The sequence below is a fragment of the Ictalurus punctatus genome, chromosome 10, assembly GCF_001660625.3.
Source record: "Ictalurus punctatus breed USDA103 chromosome 10, Coco_2.0, whole genome shotgun sequence".
NCBI classification, from domain to species: domain Eukaryota; kingdom Metazoa; phylum Chordata; class Actinopteri; order Siluriformes; family Ictaluridae; genus Ictalurus; species Ictalurus punctatus.
In genome coordinates this window covers 9,272,998-9,290,290 of record NC_030425.2, presented here as the reverse complement: position 1 = coordinate 9,290,290, position 17,293 = coordinate 9,272,998, and the positions used below count along the sequence as shown (strand labels likewise).

Genomic DNA, 17,293 nt, shown 5'->3' with positions numbered 1-17,293 from the left:
GTCACTGAAGATGGTGCACCATCCAAATAATATCTGTCAAGTGGTGGTCCTGCAGGGTACCATTTCACTGATTGATGGGGTAGATGGCGGATGAGACCTCCATAGTTATTAGCCCATAATAGATGGGCTACTTACATACACTCTTAGAAAAAGATAGAGCTAAACTGTACCTTTGCTTGTCGCTGGGGGTGTTAAACACTTTCTCGCAATACACTGGCGAAATGGAAATCAACTTATCTGACATTTTCAATCAGTATAAACAAATAAATTATTTTATCATCGCAAATCTGTTATAAGTTTAGTCAGGATACTGTTGGGTTCCTGTGTGTAGAGTATCATGTCTCCGTGTTTAAATGCAGGGCGATGGGAAAGGCGAGGGGTGTGAGCCCCCTGCTGGACAAACAATTAACACCTCTCCACAATGACACTGCTACAATCAAACGGACAGCACAACTAAAGCTATAATAAAACAGCCGCCCAATAAAATTACAACATGTACACTTGGTAGGTTAGGTTAAATAATATATATACTTATGAAAAACTGCAAATTCAAAAAAAAGCCCTGAGTGTCTTCTTTCATATGAGCCATTAACCACTACTGAGGAGTGTAACATCACAAATAAATTCAGTGCTGAACATGGCATCCCCAAAACAGGCATGAATTCTTTTTTTTTTTTTTTTTTTTGGCCTCTGGTAAAATTAGGTAATATGGATATAGTACAGTGGGGCAAATAAGTACTGAACACGCCAGCATTGTTTTCAGTAAATATATTACTGAAAACAATATATAGAGGTTATTCACATGAAATTTTCAACATACTTTGGTATTAATTAAAGAAATCCGTACATATAAAGAAATCCAAACATTAAAGTCCATAAATGAAGTTATGTGTAATAAAGCAGAATGACACAAGAAAAAAGTGTTGAACACACTAACTGAAATTTATTTAATACTTAGTGGAGAAGCCTTTCTTTGTAATGACAGCTACAATTTCATGTGAATAGCCTCACAGGAAATATATTTACAATGTGGACATGTTCAGTATCCCCCCCCACCCACCCACCCACCCACCCCGGATATGTTTAAAAATGATTTTATAATAACGTACTATATATCAGCACCTATATCAGGACTTCCCAAACTAGGGGCTGTGAACCTATGTGGTCACCTGATTTACAAATGTGGTCATGAGAGAAACTCATAATCACCTCTTTTGTTTCATTCATTTATTTGACAAATGAATATTAAGAATATCGCTCTGTGTATGAAGACAGATTTTGTGCGCTACTATTTTGAAATGTTACTGAGAGTTACAGTCAACCAAGCCACATTTCAATGAAAAGTGTGTGTGCTATTTTAGTCTATTTATCTCTATACTGACACTATGCACTAGTGTAGGAGTTCAGCAATAGAAATTGACTAATTTTTCCCGTCTATTGACATCTTCAGGTTCCCTGAAAACAGTGACTCAGAAGTGAAGAAACCGAACAGAAAATATGCCAAAACATGTTTTGAATATGGATTGACCAGTCCTAAATTATAAAACTGGACTTAAAAAAACAATAAAACTTTAAGATGGTCAATTCTTGAGGTCACAAATAAAAAATGTATAATATCATATACATATTCAATATCATACAATATCATATTATATTGGGGCTCGTTTCTCCAAAAACTTACTTATATGAAAGGTTCACCTGATAACAGTTTAAAACAGATAACTTTTGAAAACAGATTAATTAGATCAGACTGACTATATTAGAGGGGCGCACGGTGGCTTAGTGGTTAGCACGTTCGCCTCACATGTCCCCGGGGTTCAAGTCCCACCGTGGCCGTGTGTGTGGAGTTTGCATGTTCTCCCCATGCTGCGGGGGTTTCCTCCGGTTACTCCGGGTTCCTCCCCCAGTCCAAAGACATGCATGGTAGGCTGATTGGCATGTCTAAAGTGTCCGTAGTGTATGAATGGGTGTATGAATGTGTGTGTGAGTGTGCCCTGCAATGGATTGGCACCAGGGTGTACCCCGCCTTGTGCCCGATGCTCCCTGGGATAGGCTCCAGGTTCCCCACGACCCTGAAAACGATAAGCGGTATAGAAGATGGATGGATGGTTGGATGGATGGATGTTGGATGGATGGATGACTATATTAGGAAACATATAGGTTCAAACATTTATATATATATATATATATATATATATATATATATATATATATATATATATATATATATATAAAATGTCCTGCTTTAAATTTGAATGAAAATATAGTGAAAGTGAAAAAAAAAAGCTGAAAAAAAAGCAATAGAAACCAGCATAGAACTTATAATGGTTTTAATGATCATAATGGGAATTGTATTGGTTTTAATGGAAGCTGTAATGGCCTCTGTGAGTCTTTACTGGTAATTTGTTGTTTTCTATTGGTGGCATGTTATGTCTAGTGGATACCATTAAGGACCGATAATGCTAATAGTTTTAATGGTTAGCTGATAGTTTGTAATGGTATTTGTATTTCAAACCATTAGCATTGCTGTGATGGTTTCTATTGGGGTTTTTTTTCATCAGTAGGAAAATTTTTCAAGAAAAACGCTACCAAATCTCTAAAGCCTCTCTGAAGGACTTTCTAGAAGTGTTTTATTTAATTGATGAATTATGGATTGGCTCGAGCCAGCATGCTACATTATGCATGACGGGCCTGTGAAAATGAAGGCCCAGCTCTTTATGAATATTTTACCGAGTAAGAGCGGTGTGCGCTGTCGCCATTGGTTCCCTGAGCCGTCACTCTCTCTCGCTCAGCGCCTGTAACACCCGCCTCCTGCGTGCGTCACACGCCCGTCAAGTGACGTCAGAGTTTCTGCAGGTGCTCAGAGAAGTGCAGCATTGGCGTAACTGGCGTTTCCAACATCTCTCGCGGTAAGACAACCGTATGATATTTACATGTTTGTGTTGTTTTATGGGCTGCGTCGGTGTACAGCTTTCAGCGTCGCTTTCTCTGACTATTGCTTTGCCTTAACAGCTGAGCAAATACACCGTTTAAAACACAAACAAAACAAAAAAAAGGGAAAGAAAAGAGAGAATAACCTTCATTTGACATGGACCTCGGAGACAAGCATCCTCTATTTATATTAGCATTGGTGGACACATCTGGACGTTAGAATTCATTCCATTGTGTTGCGGGTTTATTTCTCTTTATCATTTTGCATGCGCTTGAATATCCGTGGCATGTAAATAAAAAAGGTTTAAAAAAATAAATAAATAAAAAAGCAATAATGATGATAATAATAATCATCATAATAATAATAATAATAAGTGGCCTCCTTCCTTTTACAGTGTGCGTGTAGCCTAATGTTCAGTTACATAAGATCTGCAGATCACACTTCAGCCATGTTGAACATTTAAAGCCTACATGAATGAAATGATGCAGTGCTGTGGTGGGTTTCATTTTATATGTATCAGACCATGATGATGAGGATAAGGAGGATGAGGATGAGAGGGATGAGGATGAGAGGGATGAGGATGATCACTTGTAAGGGTGACGCGCACCGAGCCGCACTGTCATCATCCACCCAGAGAGCTCCATTTTCACACCTAGCTTTCACTATAAACCGCATTCTTCCTGATGATTATAAGCAATCCTTACGAACACAGCCTGTGTTTCTGCCTGGCAGGCCTCGGTGAGAAACCTCAAGGTGCCGTATAGGCGTCACTGCTTGTTGTACACGGATGTTGGATTGTTAAACGGCTGGGGCAAGATGGATGTTGCTTATGTGTGTCTGTGTCACTGGTTTAAGGAGCTTGGTGCACCATGTAATAATATTTCAAAAATGAGTCTATGACTATTACTTCTGAGCCATAACAATTGATTTCTTGCTTCAAAAACCTTTGTGATGATGATGATGATGATGATGATGATTACTATACAGTTCATTACAGGCTATACAGCATACACCAGTGGAATTTCATCTGTGGGGATTTAGGCTTAATGGCCTTCCCAATGGTCTGATGTGAGCACACCCTGACATTACCCAAAGCTGACCTTAAGCTCACTGTTTTGTCTATAAACCTTATCTGAGGCTTATTAAAGTGCACTGCAGCTTCGTCAAAACGGCTACGGCTCGGCACTGGGGTTTAGCGCTTTCGTGAGCTCCACTGTGACGTTCAGACATCTTCATTCCTAAATGAGGATGTTTTATCTGCAGCAGTTTTGTGGCGCTGATAAAGTATCAGGCTTCCACATCGTGTGCTTCTAAAAGTGAGATTCTATTTTTAGGGCTCTCGGGCTGTTTGTTATCTGCAGAAACGCCAAAGGCACTCGGGGATGCTCTGGTATTATGCAGAGCTCTCCAACTTCCCAACGTGTAGTATGCTGGCTATTTCTGAGTCATATGGGATTCATAAATAAAGGAGGTTTTATATGATGTACTGCATATTTTTGGCAGTTGTAATCAATCACAGGATTAATTAAAGGCATTTAAATAATTCACGACAGATGTCTAGATGTACACTGATCAAAGCAGCCTAAATCTTTAATATTGTGGAGCAATAGATCTTTCCTTATACATTGAATAACAAAGGTTTTGCTATGTCCTACTTAACTCGGGCATCACGTAGATATTCAGAATGAGCACACCTTCATGCTCCACTTTGCTCTCAGTGATCAGGTTTCAAGGAAATAACAGAGTTTAGGGTTGTTGTTTTTCTTCACAGATCCCCAACATGTACTATAGAATTCTCACTAGTGTTAGAAAATACATTAGGATAAACGCCAGGAAGCTGTTCATCAAATCCGTCAAGACAGCATCTACTTCAATTCCTACATTTTCTCCATATGGACTAATAATTAAAGGTAAATCCTACTGCCATAAGTAAAACAGAATTTCTCAGTCCATTAGAAATGTCATTCTCTAGCTCCAGTTTCTAGCATAAGGCTTGTTATTCTATTAAGACCTCATCAAACATTTGGAAGTTAAGGCTGAGTCAGAGCTTGCATCAGATGTCAACTAGTGCAGGAAGCTTTGCTGCAACCTGAATCCTCCTGATTAAAATCAAACACGCTGTGGTTGCACTTATTACACAACATCTAACTAACTAAATAATCGGCACATATTTGTCATTATGATTATTCCATGACTAACATTTTCAGATGAAAATACTTATTAGAAATGTTTACAGTATAATAAAAATATTCCTGCAGGTCGAATCAGGTTTAATGCATTTTCTTGTCTGACTTCACACTCTTGAAAGCTAAAGGAGTTCTATGCTTTGTCCCTCAGAGTGACCCTTAAAGAATCCTACACCAAAGTTCCTTATCCAAGTAAAGAACCCTTAAGCATAGGTGTATTGCGTTTGGAAATACCATTATCAGTTATGTTTATCTTATTACGGCCTACGCTCCGTCATGGGACATCAGTTAGAAACTGTCTCACAATCTCATGCAAACTCATGCTGGACATCCTGTGTGTGATAATGTTACGTAACAACCAACTACCTTAGACATGACTATGGGTGATTTAATATTTTCACACCTAATCTGCAACAGAGCCAGTTAAAGGCTGTTCATAGACTGTGGACAGTAGGCATCATTCAAACAGAGGTCAGTGAAAAGCTATCGCAGGTTCTGTTTTTAGAATTGCACTGGGCAGACAAATGGGGCCTTTGCCAATGGCACTGTTTCAAATATTGATCCAAGATGGCAGGACAAAATCTGACGGATGCCAAGCACTGGCATCTCTTTTAGTCAAGTCTCAAAGAGTAATGTTTCATTGCTTTGCTTGACTGATTTTTGATGGTGAATGACCTGATGACGTGTTGTCGTGCCATATTGGTTCGTTATTAGAGCTGAGGTAGATGATGGAGGTTTCCTTGTTGATCAATAGTATGACATTGTCTTACATTGTACTTGTGGTAAATATTAAAATAGCAGACTTACAGTGACACTGCTTGTGCTGTGTAGTGTGGCGTTAGTAAAATGCATTAAATGTGAATACACTTTTTCAGTGTAACTTGACTAGCTGATTCCATCTTATCAAGACACTTAGCCAAACAAGTCTTAAGGGTTGACTCTTGGACATGGTTTTTAGATTTAACATCTTATAGTACTGAGGAAAGTATTCATTCATACACCATGTACTGCTCTCCTGTTTATTGATGCATTCAGTCTAATGATAAAAGTCTATTTACTATTAAGAAAAGTCTTATAAGATAAACTTCCAACTGTAAGGAATTTTTACTCCAGCTCTACGATGGGCATTTATTTATTATACCCAATGATCATATAAGAATTTCTACAATCTTTAGAGATAGAATCGAAGAAAGTGAATGTTTCCATATCTCTCTTCCCCCCCCCCACAGATGGCCTCTGCTACAGATAACCGTTATGGACAAAAGGAGTCCGCTGACCAGAACTTTGATTATATGTTCAAGATCCTGATCATCGGCAACAGCAGTGTAGGAAAGACCAGCTTTCTGTTTCGCTATGCAGATGATTCCTTCACTCCGGCTTTCGTTAGCACAGTGGGCATTGACTTTAAGGTGAAGACCATCTATAGAAACGACAAGAGGATCAAGCTGCAGATTTGGGTGAGATCTGGTGTCCTTTTCAGAAATTATAATGCCAATGTTGGCGCAATATGATATTCAGTAAGACATAACAGCATGCTCCTTTGACCTGGTATTTAAAAGAGAACAGAATTATAAAATTTAAAAAAAAATACATTGGGTGTATATGTTGATGTATATTTCCATAGGAAAAAGCTATTAAACTGTGTGCATTAATAAGAAAGCAGTGTAGAGAGTGCATCATTAGCATCAGATGAACGGTTGATAGGCAATGTGTTATGTGATGGGTGACGGCCTGTAGCCTGGCAGCAGAGTGAAGGGAAGAGCGTATGATTGGGTGGACATTTATGCATTGAGCTCACAACCAATCAGAAATGCACACAACGCCACTGTCCTGCCTCCTCTGTGCTTCATGCTTCCCATTGTATTGCACTGAGTTTTTTTTTTTTTTAGAGCCCCCTCCCCCAGTGTAATACAGGGTAAACCCAGCAAGGGCCAGCAAAATGGCTCTAGGCATTACACACTACATGCTGCACAGAAATTCCTCTGTAGCTTTACTGCATGCTCTTTTCTACTAAGCATATATTTTTTAAAACCAACATTTGCATGATGCATTGATAAGCAAATAGGGTGTATACCAACAAAAGCTGAAGTATGCTTTTGAGACAGATGGGAAGTGTTTTCGGTTACCACGGCGCTTGTTTATGAGGCACTGAGCTGCAGTATGGTGCTCAGAGCGTCATGGAGACAAGAACCAGTCCTGCTTTTGTTCATTATAGGTCTTCTGGTAACCTAATAGGACCGTGTAGCAGTGTGGGAATTGCAACCCTGTATGGTACTGAATGAGATGCTCTGTAGATAGCCAACCCATTGAATGGTTTTAACCCAATAACTGTTGTTGTGACATACGTGATAACAGGAACTAACTTGTTCGTTGGACGTTACACAACATAAAATATAGCTATTAATTCGCCAGTTTCCTCCCACCACCCCAAAACCATGCATGGGTTAACCCTAACCCTAACCCTGCCATCCCATCGAGTATGTAATCCTACCACAACATGGGATCCAGATTCGCCACAACCTGACCTAGCTTATGATGAAATATTTCTGTTCTGATGGGAGTGGTCTCTTCCAGGATGACTCCGCCTAAATCAACAGGGCACGAGGGCTTGCTGAATGATTAGAGTTAGATGGTTAGAGTGTGATAGCTCAGCCAATGTTCCTATTATCATTAGTTAGCTAGCCATGTTAAGCAAGCATGTGGGCGAATATAGATTTTGAAAGTAGAAGCAAAGCAAGCTCAGTGTTCGTTTTCAGAATATCTCTAGAGCTGAAAGCCCACACTGATGTCCACTCTTGTTCTTCCGTTTGCTTGGTCCCTGATATATTTCCCCCTGTTTTCCCCCCGTTCCACTCTTTTGCAGTTTTTGGCAACAGGGGAACCAAAAACTTGGTTGGCCTTCTCTTTAATTTCATCCATGTCAACAATTCCATTTATTTATTTATTCGAGCTTATTTATAGCCTTACATTTTTTATAGTCTGCAAAATAATTAATAGGAAGGAAGAACCACCTCCTTACAAAAGATTTTCCTTACTGATTATTACAGTCAGACTATAAATTTTAGCTGCTGATTATAGTGTCCAGAACAGTCACATACATCCTTTCTCAGAGCTTGGATTTTAGTGTTATCTATCTGTTTAGCTTCTTAAATGCAGTTTAAGTTTAGAGGTTCTTAAAATCACTTTGAATCCGATTTCAAGTAAAATATAGCAGCATGCAGCGATTGTTGGACCCAAGCACCAAGGCTGCAGCAATGTCTGTTTCATCAGCCATTATGAATGTTATCAATCTTATGGATGTTATACATACATACATACATACATACATACTGGACATATTATAAATGTTGGGCCTCTTTGCACAACGTACCATGGAATTATGCCACACTTCCTGTTGGAACAGTGTGACGTTAATTGATCACCTCGTCATGGCAACTCCATTTAAGATATTGAAAATTCCTTAATAATTTTGCATCTTGCATATCTCTGGCATCATGCTGACCAAATTTGGTTTGAATCTGATGAACCCTGTAGGAGCAGGATACGTGTGGTACCTGACAAAATACCCAAAATTCAAAATGCCTCATTTCCTGTTGGGTGGAGATAATGGATGTGATTGTGAAATTTGTCTGTCTTAAGAAGACCCATATGCCTACCAAGTGCAGTGCATGTAGGTGAAACTGGATCCCCACAGTGAAGAAAATATATCAATCCTAGCATCAGATCATGTACCTATAATTATTTTTATCCAAGTTTTCTTAAACATGGTTTCCTGGATAGGACACAGCAGGGCAGGAGCGCTACAGGACCATCACTACAGCCTACTACAGGGGAGCCATGGGCTTTATCCTCATGTATGATATCACCAACGAAGAGTCTTTCGCTGCTGTACAGGACTGGTGAGTCATTCCCTAAACAAAGCTCTTCTGTTATCTGAAACGGGGAGTTGTAACATAAGTACAGTGGCAGTTCAGTGCTTAAGGTTCTGAGCTAGTGACCAGAAGGTTGAAAGTTCAAATCCCAAGACTGCCAGTGAATTGAGCAAAGCTCTTAAGTTGTACTTTTCTTTGAATAATCGATCTATTGAACCGTAAGTTATTTTTCAAAGACACTTTCCAGCTAATCATTTCAAATCCTTAATGTCAAATCCCTTAAATGTTCACTGTTTCCATATAACAGGTCCACACAGATAAAAACATACTCATGGGATAATGCCCAGGTGCTTTTGGTGGGCAACAAGTGTGACATGGATGATGAAAGGGTGGTGGCTTCTGAGAGGGGACGGCAACTTTCTGAACATCTTGGTGAGTTTATCTTTTCATGATTTAATGCTGCTTTTGAGGCGAAGTTGCAACTTGTAATTCCCTGCCTACAACCAGTCAAACAACCAGCCCCCTACACTAGAAATTTCAACTCAGCAACTTCAGGTTGCCTTCCTTAACTATCAGTTCTATCCTCATTTACAGAGAGGCTTCAAATCTACATGGCCGCGCACACTGTGAACAGTACCACGTCTCTACTTCTAAATGACTTCTAATTTACAGTAGTATTATACAGACACAGCACTTGCTTAAACTTATAACATTGACCACACCGTTTTGAGGAGGTAATTATCAACACTGGAGTTATCAATAATGTTTACTGGCTAGCTTGTTGCTAATGCTACTCACTGTTGTTGGCTGTTGTTTCTGTGCTGCAGTTTCAGTCCAAAATGTTGCATGAATGTTTGAAGTTTACTACAGTAGAACAGAACCAGTAGCCACTCAGGCCTGTAAATGTAAAAGTAGCTTTTTATCAGCTTTATCAGACATGCTTCCATGGAGGCATACATGTTTTTTTTTTTTTCTTTTATCACTTTGTACATCGAATGTGGCAAGTTGGGAAATGACGTTAACTTGCAAATTACCACTTACAGTGGTAATTTACAAAATTACCACTTAGAGTGGATCTAAAAAGTCTACACACCCCTGTTAAAATGGCAGGCTTTTGTGATATAAAAAAAAATTCAACCAAGATAAATAATGCCAGAACCTTTTCTAGCTTTATTGTAAAATTTAAGTGAAAAAAAATTGGGGGAAAATAACTTGGTTGCATAAGTGTGCACACCCTTAAACTAATACTTAGTCGAAGCACCTTTAGATTTTATCATAGCATTCAATCTTTTGTGGTAAGAATCAATCAGTTTGGCACGTCTTGACTTAGCATTGCCCCCAGTAAAAAAGTTATTAACTCTGTCCTCTATGCATGGCCATGCCCCTACATTAATCCAGATATATTTGAAAACGCATAATTTTCTGTACATTTTCGGCTTCCATCCAGACCACAAAAAAGGGAAATTTTGGAAAACTCTCTCCCAAGTGAATCAATTAGAAAACACAGTTTTCGTGTTGTAGTGTTTTTAGTCATGTGATGCAGTCATGTGTCCCTTTCAGCTCAAAACAAACAAGACAGTGGATGATGTTGTACTGCAGTTGTTGTGCCTGATATCCAGTCTGATAGCTTTGTTAAAGATTAATGTCACTTTGTACAACCTTCAGATTGCATTTTTAAATAAACACCTGACGGAAATGACGCAGACCAAAGCGTCTTACGTTTTTACACATGCGCAGTATAGAGATACAGTCAAAAGAAAAAATAAGTAATAACACCATGGAAATTGTTGGCTTTTTTGACATATTTGGACAAGCATTCATTTGATCCCTTTTGAAACAGTGCCTGTTAATAAAGTTGATAGACTCTATTAAATGACACATAAAATTTACATTTTGTAGTCATTTTCTCAATTTAAATTAAGAAAAAAAACAGATCAATCACATAAAATTAAGTACGCCCCTACATCTATCACACCTTCAAATGCATAAAATTAGAATCAGGTGTTGAAGATCGGGTGCCAGTGATGAGAACCTGCTTAGGGAGTGCAGGTGGAACCGGTCTTTATTTATACCCCTCTCATATCTAGTGTCTGGTGTTCCCTGGTGTTCCCAGGTGTGTAGTGTCATCATGCCAAGATCTAAAGAGTTCTGTAAGGCCTCCAGAAAAAAAGGTTGTGGATTCCTATAGGTCTGGCAAGGGATTTAAAAAGATCTCCAAATTATTTGAGATACATCATTCCACTGTAAGGAACACCATCTACAAATGGTGTGGTTTTCAAATGACTGCCAATTAGTCCAGGACTGGACGTTCCAGCAAATTCAGCACAACAGCAGATGGTCTGATGCAAAAAGAAATCTCCAAGAACCCCAAAATTTCATCACAGGATCTGCTAGTAAGTCTTGCAACTGTTGGTGTTGGAGTGCGTGCTTCTACAATCAGAAAGAGATTGCACAAATTTGACCTGCATGGGAGGCGTGTCAGGAAAAAGCCTTTGCAAGACTACAAGTTTATTAATGAGCATATAGACAAAGACCAGGCCTTTTGCAGTAATGTGCTCTGGACAGACGAATCAAAGATAGAGTTGTTTGGCAACAGTAACAGCAGACATGTCTGGTGCAGACCAAAGACAGCTTTTCAGGAGAAGCACCTCATACCAACTGTGAAGCACGCTGGTGGAAATGTTATGGTTTGGGGTTTCTTCACTGCTTCAGGGACTGGACATCTTGCATTCATTGATTCAACTATGAATTCTGCATCATATCAAAGAGTGCTTGAAGATAATGTGAGACCATCTGTCCATAAGTTGAAGTTGAACCGAAAGTGAAGCTTTCAACATTATAATGATGCTAAGCACACTAGCATATCTACCAAAGAATGGCTCAAAAAGAAGATATGGAGGATTATGGAATGGTCTGGTCAAAGCCTAGATTTGAATTCCATTGAAACTTTGTGGGGGGATTTTAAATGGGCAGCACATGCAAGAAAACCCTCAAACATCTTTCAACTGAAAGAATATTGCATGGAAGTGTGGTAAAAAAAAAAAATCCAGCAAGCCTGGTGGACAATCATGTAAAACGCCTACAAGAAGTTATTTCTCCTAAAGGGGTCGATACGGGCTTCTGAGGCCAAGGGTGTACTTACTTTTTCCACAGACGAATATCACATCTATTGATATTTCTGTTGAATAAATGATTGAAAATGATCATTTTCCTTGTGGATTTGTTCAAGTATATCAGCGTCATTAATAGACACTGTTTCAAAGATGATCAAATGTTTGCTCGTCCAAATATGTCAAAAAAGCCAACAATTTCCATGGGGTGTACATATTTTTTCACACGACCGCAAAAATGTTTTTCAGAGTGGATGAGCAATTTACAGAAAACCTTTGAAAACACCAGTGTAGAGCATTTTAAAACGAAAATGCAGTTCTCAGATCTATGCGGATTAACGTGGACCTAGCCCAAGGTACACCAGTTTGAGTAAACTAAGCTAGACCCCATTATGATTGGTTGTTGTCTTTGTTTCTGAGAAAATCATTTGCGTTACAAAGTAAATGTAAAATAAAAAAAATTGTAATCATGGCAATAAAACATTTTTTTTTAAAAGAAAATCAATCGTGCACACTCCATGGGCCTGGGTCAATGGGACATCCAACAGCAATTAATGAAAAAGAAAGGTTAATAAATAAATATTAAATATATCACAAAATAAATGAGTTCATTTGCATGTGTTTGCTACAGGGTTTGAGTTTTTTGAGGCCAGTGCCAAAGACAACATCAACGTAAAGCAGACCTTTGAGCGCCTGGTGGACATCATCTGCGAGAAGATGTCAGAGAGCCTTGATGCCGGAGACCCAGCCGTCACAGGAGCCAAACAGGGTCCACAGCTCACTGAGCAGCCGGCCGCTCCACACCAGGACTGCGCTTGCTAAAAAACAACACACGCAGCCTCTCCAATTACACTGCCCTGCACTACCATACACAGGATAACGGTAAAACAATAAGGGATAAAGGAAAAGAAAATTCAAACTTAGCTCCTTGTAGAATAATTGTGTTATCTTTTGTTTTCTACCCTGGTCCCAGGTCAGTTTGCAAGTGTATTTTTATTTATTTTTCATCTAATAACTCACGACACTATTTTTGATTTTGCTACACCACTGTTTTAGACTTGGAGAGGGAAAGCCACACTTTAATATTTTACGATAAGACTACGATAAGTTTGGCGAAGCACAAATCATTGCGTGTTAGCTTCTTTCCCCCTCTGTGTGAAACTTTTATCCGGCCTTCATGTGCCATCTATTACCTCCCTGTGCTTATTTTTCTTTCCTTCATATTCTGTACCGTCAGTTATTTGCTCTCATGCTCAACTTACGAACAAATACTAGAGGAGAACCTTCTGTATATTTATTCCAAACATGTATATAGACAATGTGCAGTATTTAATACAGGTATAGTAACATATTTAAAAAATATATATATATATATATAAATCTATCATTTTGAAAATGACAAATCAGAGAACTATGAAGAAAATAAGAGGAGTCATGTAATGTTTTTGTGGTAATCCTTTGCATTGCTTGTCACAAACCTCTCTTGCGTATTTGTAGTTCTTAATCATGGTACCTTTAGTCATTGAACTTCTGATATACATAGACATTCCTCAGTGTAAAATGCATGGAAGGAAATGAAGCCATTTAGGCAAATAGTTATAAGATTCCGCACTGTCCGTTGTAGATCCGATCAACCTCTAAATAAATCTTCTCCATGAAAGAAAGTTCACTTAGAAATCACTTTGTGTGCTTATACTCACATTGTTGTAGTGACAGAACTTCTGCTTCTGCCAGTGTGAAGAATCGTAACCACAACTTTAACTGCAGTTGCAAAAACCATACTTATTTCCAACTCGATGCAAGTTTCAGACACGGGAGTCCTTTTTCTGACCTTTTTCCCCCCCTAAAAGTTTCTGTAAACGGCTTGTCCTGGTGCAGGAAGTTTATTCTTACATGTTGTGCTGAAAAGAATATTGATGGAAGGAAGTACAAGAAGAAGAAGAAAAGAAAAAAAAATCTCATGTTGTAAATGTGTTGTTGTCATGTCACATGACTGATAGTCAGGACTGTTACTTATTATAAACGTCGTATTGGCATTACTGAGAATATAAGACGACGATGACGAACAAAACCAGAGCCCCTTATGACATTTTTGTGATTTAAATCAGTTTCCCTACATTCCTAAAATATATGTAATTCCCAGTTTTCTTTCCTTTGCTATGCTGTCTTCCTGACTGTAAATATATTTAAGTCTTTAGTTTTATGTGTGAATTGTGCTGTGACTCTGGGCTCAAAACAAACGACAAAAAAAAAAAAAAAAAAAAAAAAAAGAAGAGATCTGGAAAATTATTTAAAGTATGTGCTTTATCTGCTCTGTGTATGCTTGCTTGTGAATGAATGTGTCACTTTATTACAAAGCAATATGGGAGAAAAAAAATGTTTTGAAGTATTTATTGTTTCATTACACCCTTCTAGAGAGGAATATTAAAGGTTTGGTTAGAAAAAAACAACAACAACAACAACGTAGAGCTTAGTAAATCCTGTAACGTCACACAGATTGACAGGAAATGTGCTTACTATCCGAATTCTAACTCGAATACTTCAAATTCACTGATAGCAGGATGATTCCAATCGATCACATGCACACTAACCCTCAGAGACCAAACTGTGGAGAGGATTTCCATGCAGATGCTTTGTGTGTATATTAAGATAAATGAAGCTATTGAGATGTTGAGCGAATCGTCAGCATTCAGCCGCGCAGTAACGGATTCAGTGCTCCAAAAGACCTGCTTTTCTATTCCGTTTTTTTCGGGGTTGGGTTTGTTTTCAATTCTGCACCGTTTCATTTCAATGCATTGTTGTGTTTTTTCTACTTTTATTTATTTTTTTAAATCTTCCTTTTTTTTCTAATATGGGAATTCTGTGTAAATTTCAAGTATATAAAAAAAATCAACTATTATGCAGTAGAAAACTTAACTCTAAATACAAATAAGGGGCATGGTGTCAAATGTTCAGTGGTGAAGTTTACCAAACCTACTGTCTATGTTGTGGAAATTACTGAAATTAAAAAAATAAATAAATAAAGGTTTGTGCTGTTAAAATATCTCAAGGGCATCAAGTTGCAATGCTGTTTTTAGACTTTTTTCTTTTTTTTACTGCACTAATAAATAAGGACACGGTGTTATATTTACGACATTTGGCAGACGCCCTTCTCCAGAGAAACTTACATTTATCTCATTTATACATCTGAGCAGTTGAGTGTTAAGGGCCTTGATTAAGGGCCCAACAGTGGCAGCTTAGTGGTGCTGGGATTTGACCTCACGACCTTCTGAGCAGTAGTCCAACGAGCTACCCCTGCCCTGACCAGTGTTATAGTGATATGGGGCAGTTACCCAGCAAGCAAAAGGAAGTGCAAGGTGACAGAATACAGAAGGATGAAGTGAAAACAGTGAAGACGATGCAGAAAAGTATTATTTTAGTGTTGTATTGACCAGGTTCTTCTCCGGTGTCCAGGTGTATATATACCCCCTCTGTAAATGCACTGAATGACTACATTGTGTTTTTAATACACCAAGTAGTTAAAAAAAAAAAAAAAAAAAAAAAAACCTTATGCTTCCTATCATCTATTAATCTGGCATACTCTTTAGTAAATTAGTAAACAGTTTTAATCACAGCGAGTTAATCTCTCCAGTGAGTCTGCTTCACGTTTAAAAATATGAATGAAATTTCACTAGAGGGCATCAGAGGACAATGGTGTCCTGCCAAGGATTTAAAAATAGTACATTTCCTTTGGGCCAAAAATGACGTCAGAAGGCCGTCTGGGTCAGCCGTTACCATAGTAACAGATGTGTCCCGCAAGGTCACATGACTTACAAAGTAGGATAATGGGTCTTGGCTGTGAGATGGAATGAGGAAAGAATAACAATGTGTAATGGCCTGAATAAAATGTTCACCTGCAGGAATCAGTTCCCGACCTCTCGGTGCTGCAGTTATTTTCCTGAAGTCTTATATCGGCTAATGATTGACCTCAGTACAGCAGTGCACACCATTAAAGCTTTACTCTGAAGTCAAATCAGTAAAACTGAAACACTTCCATGAAACAGGTTATACATACTGTCAATTGTTGTTTGTTTTTGCTGAATTACAACACACTTTTTTTTCTCCTCTCTTCTTGAACCGAAACATGAGTTTAAAAAGCACAAGAGTATTGCACGCTCACTCCAAATAGCAGTAATATAAAATTAAGCAAACTTTTGTGCTGTGTTTACACCCGCACTGTTTGCCTGCCCCCTACAAGCTGAATTACAACTACAATTTAACATTCTCATCCTTCCTCTTCTCCACTCACAGCCTCACAAGCTGCCTTTTAGGGGAAAATAGAGCTGAGCAGCTATTCTAGCTGTCTTCATTTGCAGTAAAAGGTAAACAGACGGCCGATTCCACAATCAGTCACCTCCGATGTAGATGCCGTTTCTTTCCCACTCACATTACATTTATAAATTTAAACATAAAGTGTCCTTTACAACAACTGTAGCACCCAGCCTGCTCCAAGTACACTTTACCTTTAAATCTAATCATTGCAGTACGTTGTAAATCTCATTATTCCTGCATTCGTGTGAATTCATTTACACCTCATCCTTGAATCATTTTTGTTTCCACAATTCATCTGTTTTATGTTGTGAAACAACGTACATTCCCACAACCTTCACTCGGCGCTGTTACCCAAACACATTCACCCCAGGAATATTTTGTTGTGATGTTCCACAAGTCACATTTTCATCAAGAAGTTGCATCATCTGGATCTCATGGGGAAAAGATACTCAAGTACACTCATTATTTTTTGCTGTAATTTCGATGACAAGAGTGATACTGACTATATTGTGGGGTAATTTAACTTTGAAAGTACAACCATGTTACCCAAATCATTCATTTTTTAAGGTTTTCATGCCATTATCATGGATGTTAGTTAACCACAATTTGTGTATTTGCCAATTCTATGCAAATACAAGGCAAAAAGCAGCCAGTGATGGCCAAGAGACTTATATATATATATAAAAATTTACACACACACCCCCCCCCCCCCCCCCCCGCTTTATATTTCATTCAGTGTTTAATATACTTGAAACATTTTCAAACAATTATAAACTGCACCTCAAACTTCATTTGTAGCAATACTTATATTAACCAGAAGAGGGGGACTAAGCCACTGTTTCTAGATTTTAAAACAACCTGTAATCAAACCTAACTTATTTA

The 17,293-nt window shown here is 38.4% G+C and overlaps 1 protein-coding gene across 2 annotated transcripts; it reads left to right on the top strand.

Annotated features, from left to right (window-relative positions):
* Positions 1-2,816: 2,816 nt before the first annotated feature.
* rab3ab (RAB3A, member RAS oncogene family, b) lies at positions 2,817-15,145 on the top strand. 2 transcript variants are annotated; one of them, XM_017478353.3, is made up of 5 exons: positions 2,817-2,909; positions 6,348-6,575; positions 8,899-9,017; positions 9,298-9,422; positions 12,732-15,145. In XM_017478353.3, exons 2-5 carry the CDS (start codon positions 6,348-6,350, stop codon positions 12,920-12,922), a joined length of 663 nt encoding a protein of 220 aa, XP_017333842.1. In that variant the 5' UTR covers positions 2,817-2,909; the 3' UTR covers positions 12,923-15,145. The 2 variants fall into 2 exon arrangements, with proteins under 2 accessions (XP_017333842.1, XP_017333843.1); XM_017478354.3 differs by lacking the exon at positions 2,817-2,909 and adding an exon at positions 5,527-5,589.
* Positions 15,146-17,293: the final 2,148 nt, after the last annotated feature.